The sequence below is a fragment of the Podarcis vaucheri genome, assembly GCF_965113315.1.
Source record: "Podarcis vaucheri genome assembly, chromosome: 6".
Taxonomy (NCBI): Eukaryota; Metazoa; Chordata; class Lepidosauria; order Squamata; family Lacertidae; genus Podarcis; species Podarcis vaucheri.
This window is the reverse complement of record NC_138764.1, coordinates 42,915,600-42,928,195: the sequence shown is the minus strand read 5'-3', so window position 1 is coordinate 42,928,195 and position 12,596 is coordinate 42,915,600. Positions and strand designations below refer to the sequence as shown.

The window sequence follows — 12,596 nt, the reverse complement described above, 5'->3', positions numbered from 1 at the left end:
TTGATGCTGCCTCCATTTTTTAAAAAGCAAATATAAGTGAAGTCTTACCAACCTTTATGCCCCAGCATCACAGCCAGATGTAAAGGAGTGTTTCCTATTTAAATGAATAAACAAACAAAGAAGATTTTAAATCAGTAATTAGACTGAATAAAACATCAAGCTTCACGCTGATAAATGGTCCTAATATCAATTATGAGTTAAATATAGCAAACCTACTATTGTCAATTTGACAATAAAGAATAAGCAGTGTTAAATCACATGACAATTCACTTTGATACATTATCTGTATTGGGTCAATCTTCAGTTTTACTCCTGGGCAATTCAGAGGACAGGAATAATTAAAGAATATTGGAAAGAAAAAGAAAGAAATCAAGTGACATTCCGTCACTCTAAATTAATTAAGGCCTGTAAAGTCTCCAATGTTATCAAAACTGACGGATGTAGGTCACTACACATAAGGGATATATTCTAATAAAAAATTAAACAGCATGTTTTATTTATTCATTGCATAGATCCAGTTTTACAGACAAGATATGTTATTAAAAGTACCTTAATGAAAACCAGAGAGCTTGAAGTCACTCAAAATACATAATTACTATAAAATATTACAGTAACAGCTTACAGTTATGTAAAAACAGAATTACGAGTATTGTACTGTTGCAATATACTTGAACAGAATTCACACTGGACAGAGAAATCAGCTGCTTCAGAACCTTAACTTTTATTTTTATGGCAGTTAAGAAATGCAATGGCTGGAAAAATCAAACAAGAATGAAAAGCTAAGCAGGACGCTTATACCACCCTAAGGGTGGTATCCAACACCGCACTGTGATGAACATGCCATCTGCACAAGCATTGTAGATTGCCAGACAGAATTGTCTCCCCACTTCTTCTCTGCATGCCATTCTTGGGTTTCTGCTGGGTTGCACTGGGGGAGGAGAGGCGGGAAATCTCTATTTTACAAGTGATAGTCCTTGAGAAGGGATTCCATCAATGATCACATAAAATAACCTGCCCCCAGTTAATTATATCCATAATAATTGATGACAGCTTGTATCTGGGTTGCAAAGAGAGCTCTACCTCTCTTTCAGAACCAGTGAAGACGCTGAAGGTCCTCTGTGAGTATCTGGAGGATGGATGGTGGCTAACAGATTGAAGTTGAATCCTGACAAGACAGAAGTACTGTTTTGGGGTGACAGGAGGCAGGCAGGTGTCGAGGACTTCCTGGTCCTGAATAGGGTAACTGCCCCTGAAGGACCAGGTGCACAGCCTGGGAGTCATTTTGGACTCACAGCTGTCCATGGAGGCGCAGGTCAATTCTGTGTCCAGGACAGCTGTTTATCAGCTCCATCTGGTACGCAGACTGAGACCCTACCTGCCCGCAGACTGTCTCGCCAGAGTGGTGCATGCTCTAGTTATCTCTCGCTTGGACTACTGCAATGCACTCTATGTGGGGCTACTTTTGAAGGTAACCAACTAATCCAGAATGCAGCATCTAGACTGGTGACTGGGAGCAGCTGTCGAGACCACATAACACTGGTACTGAAAGACCTACATTGGCTCCCAGTACGTTTCCAGGCACAATTCAAAGTGTTGGCGCTGACCTTTAAATCCCTAAACAGCCTCGGTCCAGTATATCTGAAGGAGCGTCTCCACCCCCATCGTTCTGCCTGGACACTGAGGTCCAGTGCCGAGGGCCTTCTGGCAGGTCCCTCGCTGCGAGAAGCCAAGTTACAGGAAACCAGGCAGAGGGCTTTCTTGGTAGTGGCACCCGCCTTGTGGAACGCCCTCCCACCAGATGTCAAAGAGAAAAGCAACTACCAGACTTTTAGAAGACATCTGAAGGCAGCCCTGTTTAGGGAAGCTTTTAATGTTTAATAGACAATATTTTCTTGGAAGCCACCCCGAGTGGCTGGGGAAACCCAGATGGGCAGGGTATAAGTAATATATTATTATTATTACTATTATTATTATAGTAACACTTAATCAGCGCAATGGGTTAAATAACCTTTTGATCAATTTAAAAAGTGCCGCTGATCAATCAGCAGTTTATTAAAATATTGTCTACTTGTTCATACAAGTTATAAATGACAAGCAACATCTTAGAAGATGCATTTCCCCTTCGCTCACGTAGAGCGGAATGTCTCTTCTGAAGTGTAACTCACTACAATAGTCATTTGAAACTGACACATTTAACTTGCAGGATTTTGATTTTACGCAGTTGACAGCGAGCCAGTTGAATTTGCACAAATTAAATGCATGGAAGGCGGAGAGCTTAAATTTTTAAGTTCTCCGCCTTGCTTACCAGGTTCTGGGAGGCTCTGGGAAGATTTCACAGGAACACATGTGATCTTGCAAGAGCCACCCAGAGCCCAGTGAGCAAGGCAAAGAGCTTAAAAGCTTTCTGCCTTGTTGAGGGGGGCAGAGTTTAAGACTCATTTTACACACCAACTCCAGAAAGTAAGAGTGCTAGCATGGGGGTGACTCCAAGGGAGTGGTTTAACTACACATTTTTGCGCATACACACCACCCCTAGAATATAACCCTCTGTCTCTCTCTATATAACCCTTGCACAAGACGTGAGATGCTGTATATAAATAAGAACATATAAACACTTTTCTTTAAGACTATTTTTAGTAATACAGAAACATGCAGATTTAATTACTTGATGAAAATGTGCAATAGACTAAAAATCAGAAGCCAGTTTTTGCTGGAATATCATTGTGCACACAGCCTCAGCAGTGCTGATCTGTTTAACCTAGGGCACTGTTATAAACACTGCACATGCAGCTCTCTCTCTCTGTGGCTGTCAGATGCTCTAACACACACTAGTACAACAAGGCAGGTCAGATCCAACCCCATTAAGCCATCCCTGGTCTAACCAAAAGGTTAGTCTATTTGATTATCAAGCTTCCTGGGCTACAACCCAGTCTTTCTTTTGTTCTGAAACTGTTTTTATTGTGAAGCTTTTGTTCTGAAGGGCAGGTTGAAGTTCATTACAACTCCAACAGATTATTTTGTGGCATCCTGGGGCATATTTTTCTGGGGAAATCTCTAAACAAGAAAATGCATACTTCCTGGTCTTCGTTGTAATACCAATTTGAGCTTTTTACCCAACAGAAAATCACCTTTGTGCATGCAACACTAATGTCTCACAACAAATGAAACTGATTTGTAGAAAACATAACTTGAAAAACAGAGACAATGCACGTATTTTTGTAAACTAGGAAATCTTTAATAAAAAGAAAGAAAATCACCTTTGTTTCCCTAGTCCATGCATAGGCAAACTCGCCCCTCCAGATGTTTTGGGACTACAACTCCCATCATCCCTAGCTAACAGGACCAGTGGTCAGGGATGATGGTAGTCCCAAAACATCTGAAGGGCCGAGTTTGCCTATGCCTGCCCTAGACCCTGTGAGAAATGAGATATGACTGACCAAAGACCTCAAAATGCCAGGGTGCATTTGATGTAAAGGAATAGGTCCTAATCTACTTTGTCCTCAGCTACAATTCAGCTGACTGGATAACCATCCACGGCAGTGTAATTGGATGCTGCTAGTCAGACACAGAATTAAGTGTGTTCTAATGAGGTTCCAATATTATTCTTGGAAATGGATCAAAGCTGTAGTTAATCACACAAAACCTATGCCTACCTTACCATCATGGTGTAAGAAAATGTGCCCATGAATGTATCACTGCACTGATCTCGCTGGCAGTCTTAAAATGGCAGGGAGACAACCTATAACAGTGACAGAAGATAAGCCACCACAATGCCAGTATTTGCCCTACTGAAGTAAATCGGGCTGGAACAGCAAGCAATCAAGAGGTTATATTACTACAATCAAGAGGTTATAATCAATCAAGAGGTTATAATATTGTATTACTAAACTAATATTGTGGATTTAAACTCAAAATTTGAGATAAATGAAAGCTAGTTTCCAATCTTAAATTTAGCTTAGCTCCAAGACACACACACTGCATTATGACAACTTTTCAACAGAAATGTGTTATTTAGCCACAAACTGAAATAAACAAATACAGAAAATGGTAGCTATGCCCGTTTTTAAAATTAGTTTACAACTTAGTTCTTGCTCACTGGAAATCTTATAATTATTTGGACCAGTTTGAATTAATAATGCTCTATAATAAAAGGCTAATACCTCAATCCTACATCTACTCAGATGTAAATCCCATTGAATTTAGTGAGGCTTACTTTCAGGTAAGTGGATCTAGGACTGAACAATAAATATAACTCTTTCCATTAAGAAAATTCCAGTGGATTGATATGATGACATTTAGCAAATTACACAAAGTTCTACCAGATAAAAAGATCAAAGTAAAAATAACAAGAAGAATCTCAAAGACTCATAGCAACTTCTCATAGAAATAAATGCAACTAAAATTAACCATACCCTTTAGATCTAGTAGGTATTAAAAACTGGGTGAAGTTCAAATTCATGGCTGTAGGTACAACTGTAGGTGGCATAACAATTATTCTCCTGGAAAATCAAACCACTGAGTAATAGTGACTAATTTCCAGAAAGGCAGTTTTCTATCTTCAGAAGAGAGATGTTCCTACCACATGTGGGGAACCTCTGGCTTTCCAGATATTGCTGAACTATAAGTCCCATCATCTCTGGCCACTGGCCATGCTTGCTGGGGTTGGTGGGAGTTGCAGTTCAGAAACATTTAGAGAGCCAAAAGTTCCTCAACCTTGTTTTATATTAAGGGCCTTCCAATGGGCAGAGAGAGAAGAGATTGCATGTACTCCAATATAACTCAGAATTCAACAGGTAGTACTTCCAAGGGTGCATCTGATCGCAGCAGAATAGCATCCCCAAATAACACTATTTGCACATTGGGCATCTCTTAGTAAAGGAAGCATTTCTGCTAACAACTATGGTTGACTACAACTGTTTCAGATCAGAAAGTGTTCATTCCTACTTCAGAACTAACATGATACTTCTAAGTATATTGTTATTAGAGTCACACAGGCCTGTATATGAATCAGAAGCATCACAAACAGGGGGGAAATAACCATGTCTGCACTTTTGATTGGTACATCCACTCTGAGAGAAAGGAGAGATCTTATACACATTAGCTGTTTTGTTTACATGAAACATTAATTCCTCCGGTTCCGCCTTCAAAGGCAGGAAAATTGTATTCATTCGGATAGCCAATGACTAAGTGAGTCGTCAACCTTTACTCTAATTTCCACTGGATAAAATAAAAGCATAATATGTTTTTCAAGTTCAGGAAGTACACTGCCCCATCAGCATTCCTGTAGGCAATTTAGAAATCAACACAGGAGCCAATTCCTCTCTAAAGTGTGTTACACAAGCATACGTGTGCATATACACATACACAGGTCTCATCAGTGTATCTTATCACAATCCAAAACTTGGGTAGCAGTAGTTCTGTCACTTACTTCCTGCTTTTTAAAACACGCTTATTAACATCCCCACCCCCCCTCATTAGACAAGACGCTCCAGAAGCCTTTCTGAACTAAAGCTTCTTTACTGGGTCAGGATCGGTTTAGGGCATGAGATGCCCAAGCGTAAAAGCAGACACAGATGCCAAGGGAGGTGAAGAGAGATCTCAGGTCGATCCGCATCTAGGTTAAGGTGATCACGGATAGAGAGGTTTAACCGGTAGCATGCCGGTGCGCAGCCGTCCCCCGCCACTGCAGAAAAGATCGGGATGGGGAGATGCAGTGTCGAAAAACACATAATAAGGGCGATGACCAGCGGAGGGGGGAACACAAGGCGCCTATAACGGAGGCGTTAGACACACAGCGCGCTGGGGACAAAACGGAGCTCGAGAGACCGGGCAGGAGGATGTCCTTAACTCCGGGGAGGCCCAGGGATGCTCGACCTTCCCCCAGGATGGCCGGGCGAGCCCTGCCGCTTACCGTGGCTGTCCTTCTGGCCGATGCCCTGCGTGCGGATCAGAGCCGACAGCCGCCTGACGTCCCCCTTGAAGACGCACTCGTGCACGGGGAACTGCGCCGACGGGCCCTTCTCCGGCTCGGCGGCAGCGGACCCGCCGGTTCCCCCCTTGAGCGGCAGCCGGTGGTGGTTGGTGGTGAAGATGCGGTGGCTCCCGGCGCGGCCGCTCTTGCCGCCCCCCGGCCGGCCCCCGGTGAAGGCTCCCCCGCCGCCGCTGCCTGGCGCGGCCGCCGCCTCTTCCTCTCCGGGCGCCAGCAGGTCCCCGTCCTCCTTGCTGGGCTTGTGGTCCCTGCGCAGCGAGCGCAGCTTCTCTCCGGTCATCGCCAGCGGCGGGCCCGGCGCTGGGGGGCCCCGGCGGGGAGAAGCGGCGCCGCAGTCGCTGCCGCTCAAGGGGGGCTCGGCGAGCTCAGAGCCGCGGCGGAGGGTCTCTTCCGGGCTGCAGCATCCCCCCTTCCCGCCGCACACACTCGCCGCCCGCCGCCCAGGGACTCCCCGCAGGCCGAGGGGGCTCCGCGCTCCTTCCGAACCGCCTTCCACCTGCCGCTACTCTCAGCGGCTAGACCGCACCGCCATCTTGTCGGAGGGGTCTCGCGAGAGCGGAGCGGCTCCGCCGGGCGAGATCCAGGCGCTCTCGCGAGATGGTGACCTCCGGCGCCTGCCGTGGGAAGGAGGCGAGAGTCCCGGCGGGACGCACTGGGCTGTTCCGAAGGCGGGGTCGCTGCTCTGAGCGGCGAGGTGGGACGGGGGGGGGGCGGTTCTGGCTGGCTCACCTGTGGCCGCCCAGGTGCTGCCAGACTCCCAGTCCCCGCCACACGTATGCACGTGAAGAGCTGGTGGGAGCCGGAGCCCAGGAACAGCTTGCAGGATGGCAGCCAACTCCACGGGCCGAGGTCCCTTTGCCCCGCCCCTAAAATATTTTAGGGATCGTTCCCCCCCCCCTCAAATTAATCGCCATTGCCAATCAAATGATGTTCGTGTGTGCCGCATCTTGTGATCGATTATTCAGGTTGGCACCCCTGATTTTGCAGATGAGTCTCTCCCAGGAGAGGAAGGGACGAAGGTTGCATTTGCCTGCTTTTTTTCCGTGGCACACTTTTCATGGGAGTGGGAGGCGTGCACATGGCCGGTGGCAGTGGAAACGGGTGCAGAGGGGGGCTGCGGAATAGAAGACAGGAAAGGCTTTAGAGTTGGGGTAGGGGAAAGTGAGCTTAGTAGTCGCATGTGGTGGGAAGGGAGAAGCTCTGGCGGTTAGTGTTGGCGAGTGGAGTGAGCCTCCTAGTTAATTCATCATTTCTTCTTTTCTTTAGGACTGCAGTACGAAACATACTGGGAAGAAAGCCTCATTATTTATTTATTTTTTACACCACCGTTTATCCGAGGATCACAGGGCGGTTTACAAATAAAAACACAGAAATGTGTAGCATTGGAACAAACAAAAACAACAACACCCCCACCCCCGTTTAAAAGTCCTGGGAGAAGAGGAATGATCTCAATGATTTATTTACTAGGAAATATGTAGATGTTAAGATTTCAAATGCTGTTATTCCTTGGGTTCCAAGAATCGTCCTTCAGTAAAACTTAATCCTGGTTTTGTTCATTTCTAATACATTTCAACTTTCCATTGTGTTTGAAATGGTCTATTCTTACCTGAAAAATGAAATTGGTTTATTTTATCCATGCTAACCTGGAAGTGGGACGCGGGTGACGCTGTAGGTTAAACCACAAAGCCTAGGACTTGCTGATTAGAAGGTCAGCAGTTCGAATCCCCGCAACGGGGTGAGCACCCGTTGCTCGTCCCTGCTCCTGCCAACCTAGCAGTTCGAAAGCACATCAAAGTGCAAGTAGATAAATAGGTACCGCTCTGGCGGGAAGGTAAACGACGTTTCCGTGCGCTGCTCTGGTTCACCAGAAGCAGCTTAGTCATGCTGGCCACATGACCCGGGAGCTGTACGCCGGCTCCCTCGGCCGGTAAAGCGAGATGAGCGCCGCAACCCCAGAGTCGGTCACAACTGGACCTATGGTCAGGGGTCCCTTTACCTTTACTTTAACCTGGAAGCACCACTTGTTTCAATGTAATTTTCTTCCATCAGGTTTGTAGCATCAGGTTGCAGTCTATACAAAGTTACTTTCAATAAAGTCCACTGAAATAAATTGGACTTTTTGAGTATATATGTATCAAATCTGGTGGTTCTATTTTATGTAAAAATCAACAAAAAATAGTATTGGATTGACATTTTCAAATTTCTCATTGCATTACTCAAAATGAGTTTTGAAACTACTACAATGCTGCATTTCCAGTTTACTATAGTGGGCCACAGGCAATATGAGTTCTGCAGTTTCCTGAGTCACAAACACCAGGAGATTTAGAATGCTGACTCTGTGGCAGGTTGATGCATCCACTAGAAATATGAGCCAGCTGAGATAAAGAAGTTCACCTCAGAATAGTCAGAAACAAAACTTCACTTAGCACCTTGTCTGTAATTCATGGATGCTCATAATGCATTAAAGTATTTATGAATATCCCCCCATGCACATGGGAAGCAAATATTGTATTCAGATATACAGAAGCATAAGAAACTGCCTTATACAATTTCAAACCACTGATCCATCTACTGTTGTCTACACCAGGCATCCCCAAACTTGGCCCTCCAGATGTTTTGGGTCTACAGTTCCCATCATCCCTGACCACTGGTCCTGTTAGCTAAGGATGAAAGGAGTTGTAGTCCCAAAACATCTGGAGGGCCAAGTTTGGGGATGCCTGGTCTACACTGACTGGCAGCAGCTCTCCAGGGTTTCAGATGGGGTCTCTCTCAGCCCTGCCTAAAGATGTCAGGAATTGAACCTTGGCCCTTCTGCATGCACAGGAGATGATCTACTACTCAGCTATCCTGTTTACTGGTTTATGGAATCAAAGAGATGGAATCATTATGCCTGCTTTATATTTTCTTCCAGTTCTTCACCATGCTAAGAGCATAGGCCATGTGATACTTGGGGACTTAAGGGCTTCAAAGGCCTAAAGGTTTTTAGGATCATTCCAGAAAGCCAAATAACTCAACACAGATACCTATGGATTGCCACTTTAAAAAAAACACCAGAAAACTCTACAGTGTTGTAAACCTCAGCTTCAGCTTCAAGCATTAGCAGGAGGCAATACTTCGCTCTGTGCTGCAAAAGCAACTTCTGATTTCTTGCCGACCAAGCTGCTGTTAAATGCACAGTAACAGGCCAGAGTTCTTTTCTGGTTAGTTGGCAGCCTTACAGATGTTGAATCTCAGAGAAGTAGATTTGTTAAAAGGGTATATTATTAATAGAATAAGAATTAATACAGCAAACAAACAAAAAACCTATCAGCTCTTAACTCATTTTCAATTGGAACACACCTTGAATTCAGCTCAACAATGCTGAACCCCTGCATCTTTTTTTTCAGTATCAAGGTTAGATAAGTAGTAATTAATAAAAGTGCACCTAAACACGTGCACAATGCCTTTCTCTTAGCACTTAGTAACCACAGCCATTCCTAACACATCTGAGGTTAGAGGAAAGGGATTTAATATCAGAGGCTGTTGCTTAAAGACGAAAAGTTTTCCAGCACTGCTCATTGTCATTTAGAAATAAAGTGGTGAGCTGGACAGCACCCACTAGAGAACAGCTTGATCATGAACAAAGCCACTTTTTAGAACATTCCTGAAGCAAACTCACCTGCTTATTCACTAAAGCTGCATCCATGTAACCAGGTCTACAGGATTTGAGTCCCTGTTTACAACGCAAATATTGTTAATACAGTGGTACCTCAGGTTAAGTACTTAATTCATTCCAGAGGTCCGTTCTTAACCTGAAACTGTTCTTAACCTGAAGACCACTTTAGCTAATGGGGCCTCCTGCTGCCGCCGCACCGCCGGAGCACGATTTCTGTTCTCATCCTGAAGCAAAGTTCTTAACCTGAAGCACTATTTCTGGGTTAGCGGAGTCTGTAACCTGAAGCGTTTGTAACCTGAAGCGTTTGTAACCTGAGGTACCACTGTAGAAACAAGCTGGCTGAATTTGCCTCATGACGACGTACTTAAATGCGTGTAACTGAAAACAATGTAATCCCATTCTTTCTATCTTTTATAACTTTGTACTCCAAATGGCAAAATTGTACAGAGAAACAGCCCCACCCTAATCATGTTTACTTGGAAGTGAGTCACACGGGGGGGGGGAGTGATTCACTTCCAAGTAAGTTTGGTTAGTATAAGAGCCAAAAAAATTTAAAGCACAATTCTATACATGTGTTCTTAACAGCATAAATGAGTACAGTGGGGCATACCCCCAGGTAAGTGGGTATAAGATTGCAGTATGAAGGTTGTGTGTGTGTGGTAAATTGTCTCTTGTCATCATCAGATGACTGGCATGATTAGTGGTTGTGGGCATTGAACTCCCATGGTTCCTGCATTGCTGAAAGGCTCTAGAAAAGGGATGGGAAAGTTTTTTAAAACCAAGGGTTGCATTGCCTAAACTTTCCACTCTCCTGTGTTAATATCTACATGAAACTTTTGGCATGGGCATTCTGGGATTTGGCGCAGATCAGTATTATATCCACTTCTCCTTTTCCATGTGAACCACATGAACCAATCTCCCTACGAAGCGCCTTCTAAGGATCCTTAGAGTTTAGGATTGGAAATGAACTGGCCGAGGGTGAATAAACTGAAACTCGATCCAAGCAAGGAGTTGTTCTTAGATTGCATCCCTAGAGTGGTGAAAATGCCTGTCTCAGATGGGCACATACTGTCCCCCAAAATATGGGATTTGTAGATTGGGATCCACTCATCCTTGATGGCTGGGCTAAGGCTTTGCCCAAAACCCTGTTCTATCAATTTATCTGCAATAATAAACATGACTGCCATTTTAAGCATGCTTTGTTAGTGATCCCCACCAAATTGCTAGTGGGCTTCCTATTAGCCCCTGGCTGGCCACTATGACAACAAAATGCTGGACTTTATAGGCCTTTTATGTAATGCAGCGGGACTCCTCTTATGATGATTGCCAGATTGCTTACTGCCCCTGGTTCATATTCCTTTTATCAGTAGATTACTCACATGCTGATTCCTGCAGTTCAGCCTCCTGTTAAGAACACAGGAGCAGGAGAGCAATTTTCCTCCCTATCTCTTGATATTTCGAAACCTTGCTACTGGGTAGTAAGTGCCATTGAACACATTTTGGAGCTATGATTAGAGGGGAAGTTGCAATTTTTAAGGAACTGAGACTTTAAAGCCTTGGAAAGTGTGGCTGTATGGCATTATAGTAAAAATAAATAAATCCCCATCTCCCCTCCCAACAACCAACACCACATCATTAGGCAATTTCCAGAGGGGTAGCCATATTCATCTGTTGCAGCATAACCAGCCCCCCAAATAGGCTTGGATATGCTAGGGTTGCCATATGTCCGGAAATTTCCAGACACAGCTGGTATTCAGCCCCCTAAAGCAGTGTCTGTGTGGAAATCACTGAAATGTCCAGGAAAATCCAGACATATGGCAACCCATGTCTGAAGTATAGATTTTGCCGAATTTCCTTAAAAGCAGCTCAAAAACTTCATTTTATTCCAGATTTTGCAAAGAAAAAACAAAACAAAAAGCTCAATAAATTTTGGCAAAAAAAAGTGCTCCACAACTTTTATGTCCAGATTTTCACTTTTTGAAATATGGCAACACTAGGATATGACCAGCGTAGGTCAGTGGGTCTGCTCTAGCCTACCTGGATACAACTAATATGAACAAACTGATAATAGCAGAAGCTTTTGAGAACTACAGTCTACATACATACATACACACATACATACAAGAGTGGTGGTGGTGGTGGTGGCTAATTGTAAGCAGTGGGCTCAGAAGCAAAAGAAATGCAGAAAAATACATGGCGAGAAAAACATAGTTTATTTCCTTTGTTTTTAAGTCAAGTTTAAGAGTTAGCTACCTTCAGGCCTGGTCCCAGATTGGGGGGGGGGTGTGGGGCTTAGTTGCTCCCCCAGCACTCTCCCTTGGCCACTCTGGCAGGTGCCGCTGCTGCAGCTGCCAACTCCCCACCTCCTGGCACCCTGAAACCCCTTGCAGCTTGTGAACTCGATTGGTGTTGGTGGCTATTTCAAAATAAAAAATGCCAGCACTGCATTTGCCCTTATCTTTTTCTGGGGGGAGGGAGAGAGAGACACGTGTTCAGAGAATTCAGGGAGGCAAAGGAGCAAAATCCTAGGGTCCGAGATCTCAATAAAATATTTGAGGGCGGCGGCCCCCCCCACCCCCAAAGTTGTTGGGCAATGCCATTCAAATAGTGTGCGTCTTGTGATCGGTTATGGGAATGGGGCTTACCTAGCCCCCCGCCCCCCAAATCTTTTATTCAAGTGGGGGTGTGCTGCAGGGAGGACGGCTGTTGTTATCTTTCGTCGAAGCTGCTTGGCTCGCTGCCGATGGCAGGCAGTGCACCTTCGCCCCGGGCCCCAGCCGACGGCCCCACGCCGCCCTCCCTGCTCCCCGACCCCGAGTCCACCCCGGTCGCGGCGCGACGCGCCTCCGCCAAGCGCCAATGAGGGACCCCGGCCGGGCCAGCGCGTGGCGGGATAGGGCTGCCCCATCTCCACCCACCGCCAGGCGAGGCGACTCACTGGCCGGGCGGCTC

The 12,596-nt window shown here is 45.3% G+C and overlaps 1 protein-coding gene and 1 long non-coding RNA gene across 3 annotated transcripts in view; one reads left to right on the top strand and one right to left on the bottom strand.

Moving 5' to 3' along the window:
• ANKRD13C (ankyrin repeat domain 13C) overlaps positions 1-6,412 on the bottom strand; it is a 29,446-nt gene extending 23,034 nt beyond the window's left edge. The window contains exons 1-2 of the mRNA XM_082227289.1: positions 5,912-6,412; positions 53-94 (exon numbers count right to left, since the gene is read on the bottom strand). Of these exons, the coding sequence (XP_082083415.1) occupies positions 53-94; positions 5,912-6,269 (400 nt within the window). The 5' untranslated portion in view covers positions 6,270-6,412. The remainder of the gene's footprint in view (positions 1-52; positions 95-5,911) is intronic.
• A 188-nt stretch (positions 6,413-6,600) lies between these two features.
• On the top strand, positions 6,601-8,128 carry LOC309534864. 2 transcript variants are annotated; one of them, XR_014220903.1, is made up of 2 exons: positions 6,601-6,683; positions 7,256-8,128. It is a non-coding gene; the product is annotated as an uncharacterized lncRNA (long non-coding RNA). The 2 variants fall into 2 exon arrangements; XR_014220904.1 differs by having other exon boundaries at positions 6,633-7,140.
• The last annotated feature ends 4,468 nt before the right edge of the window (positions 8,129-12,596 follow it).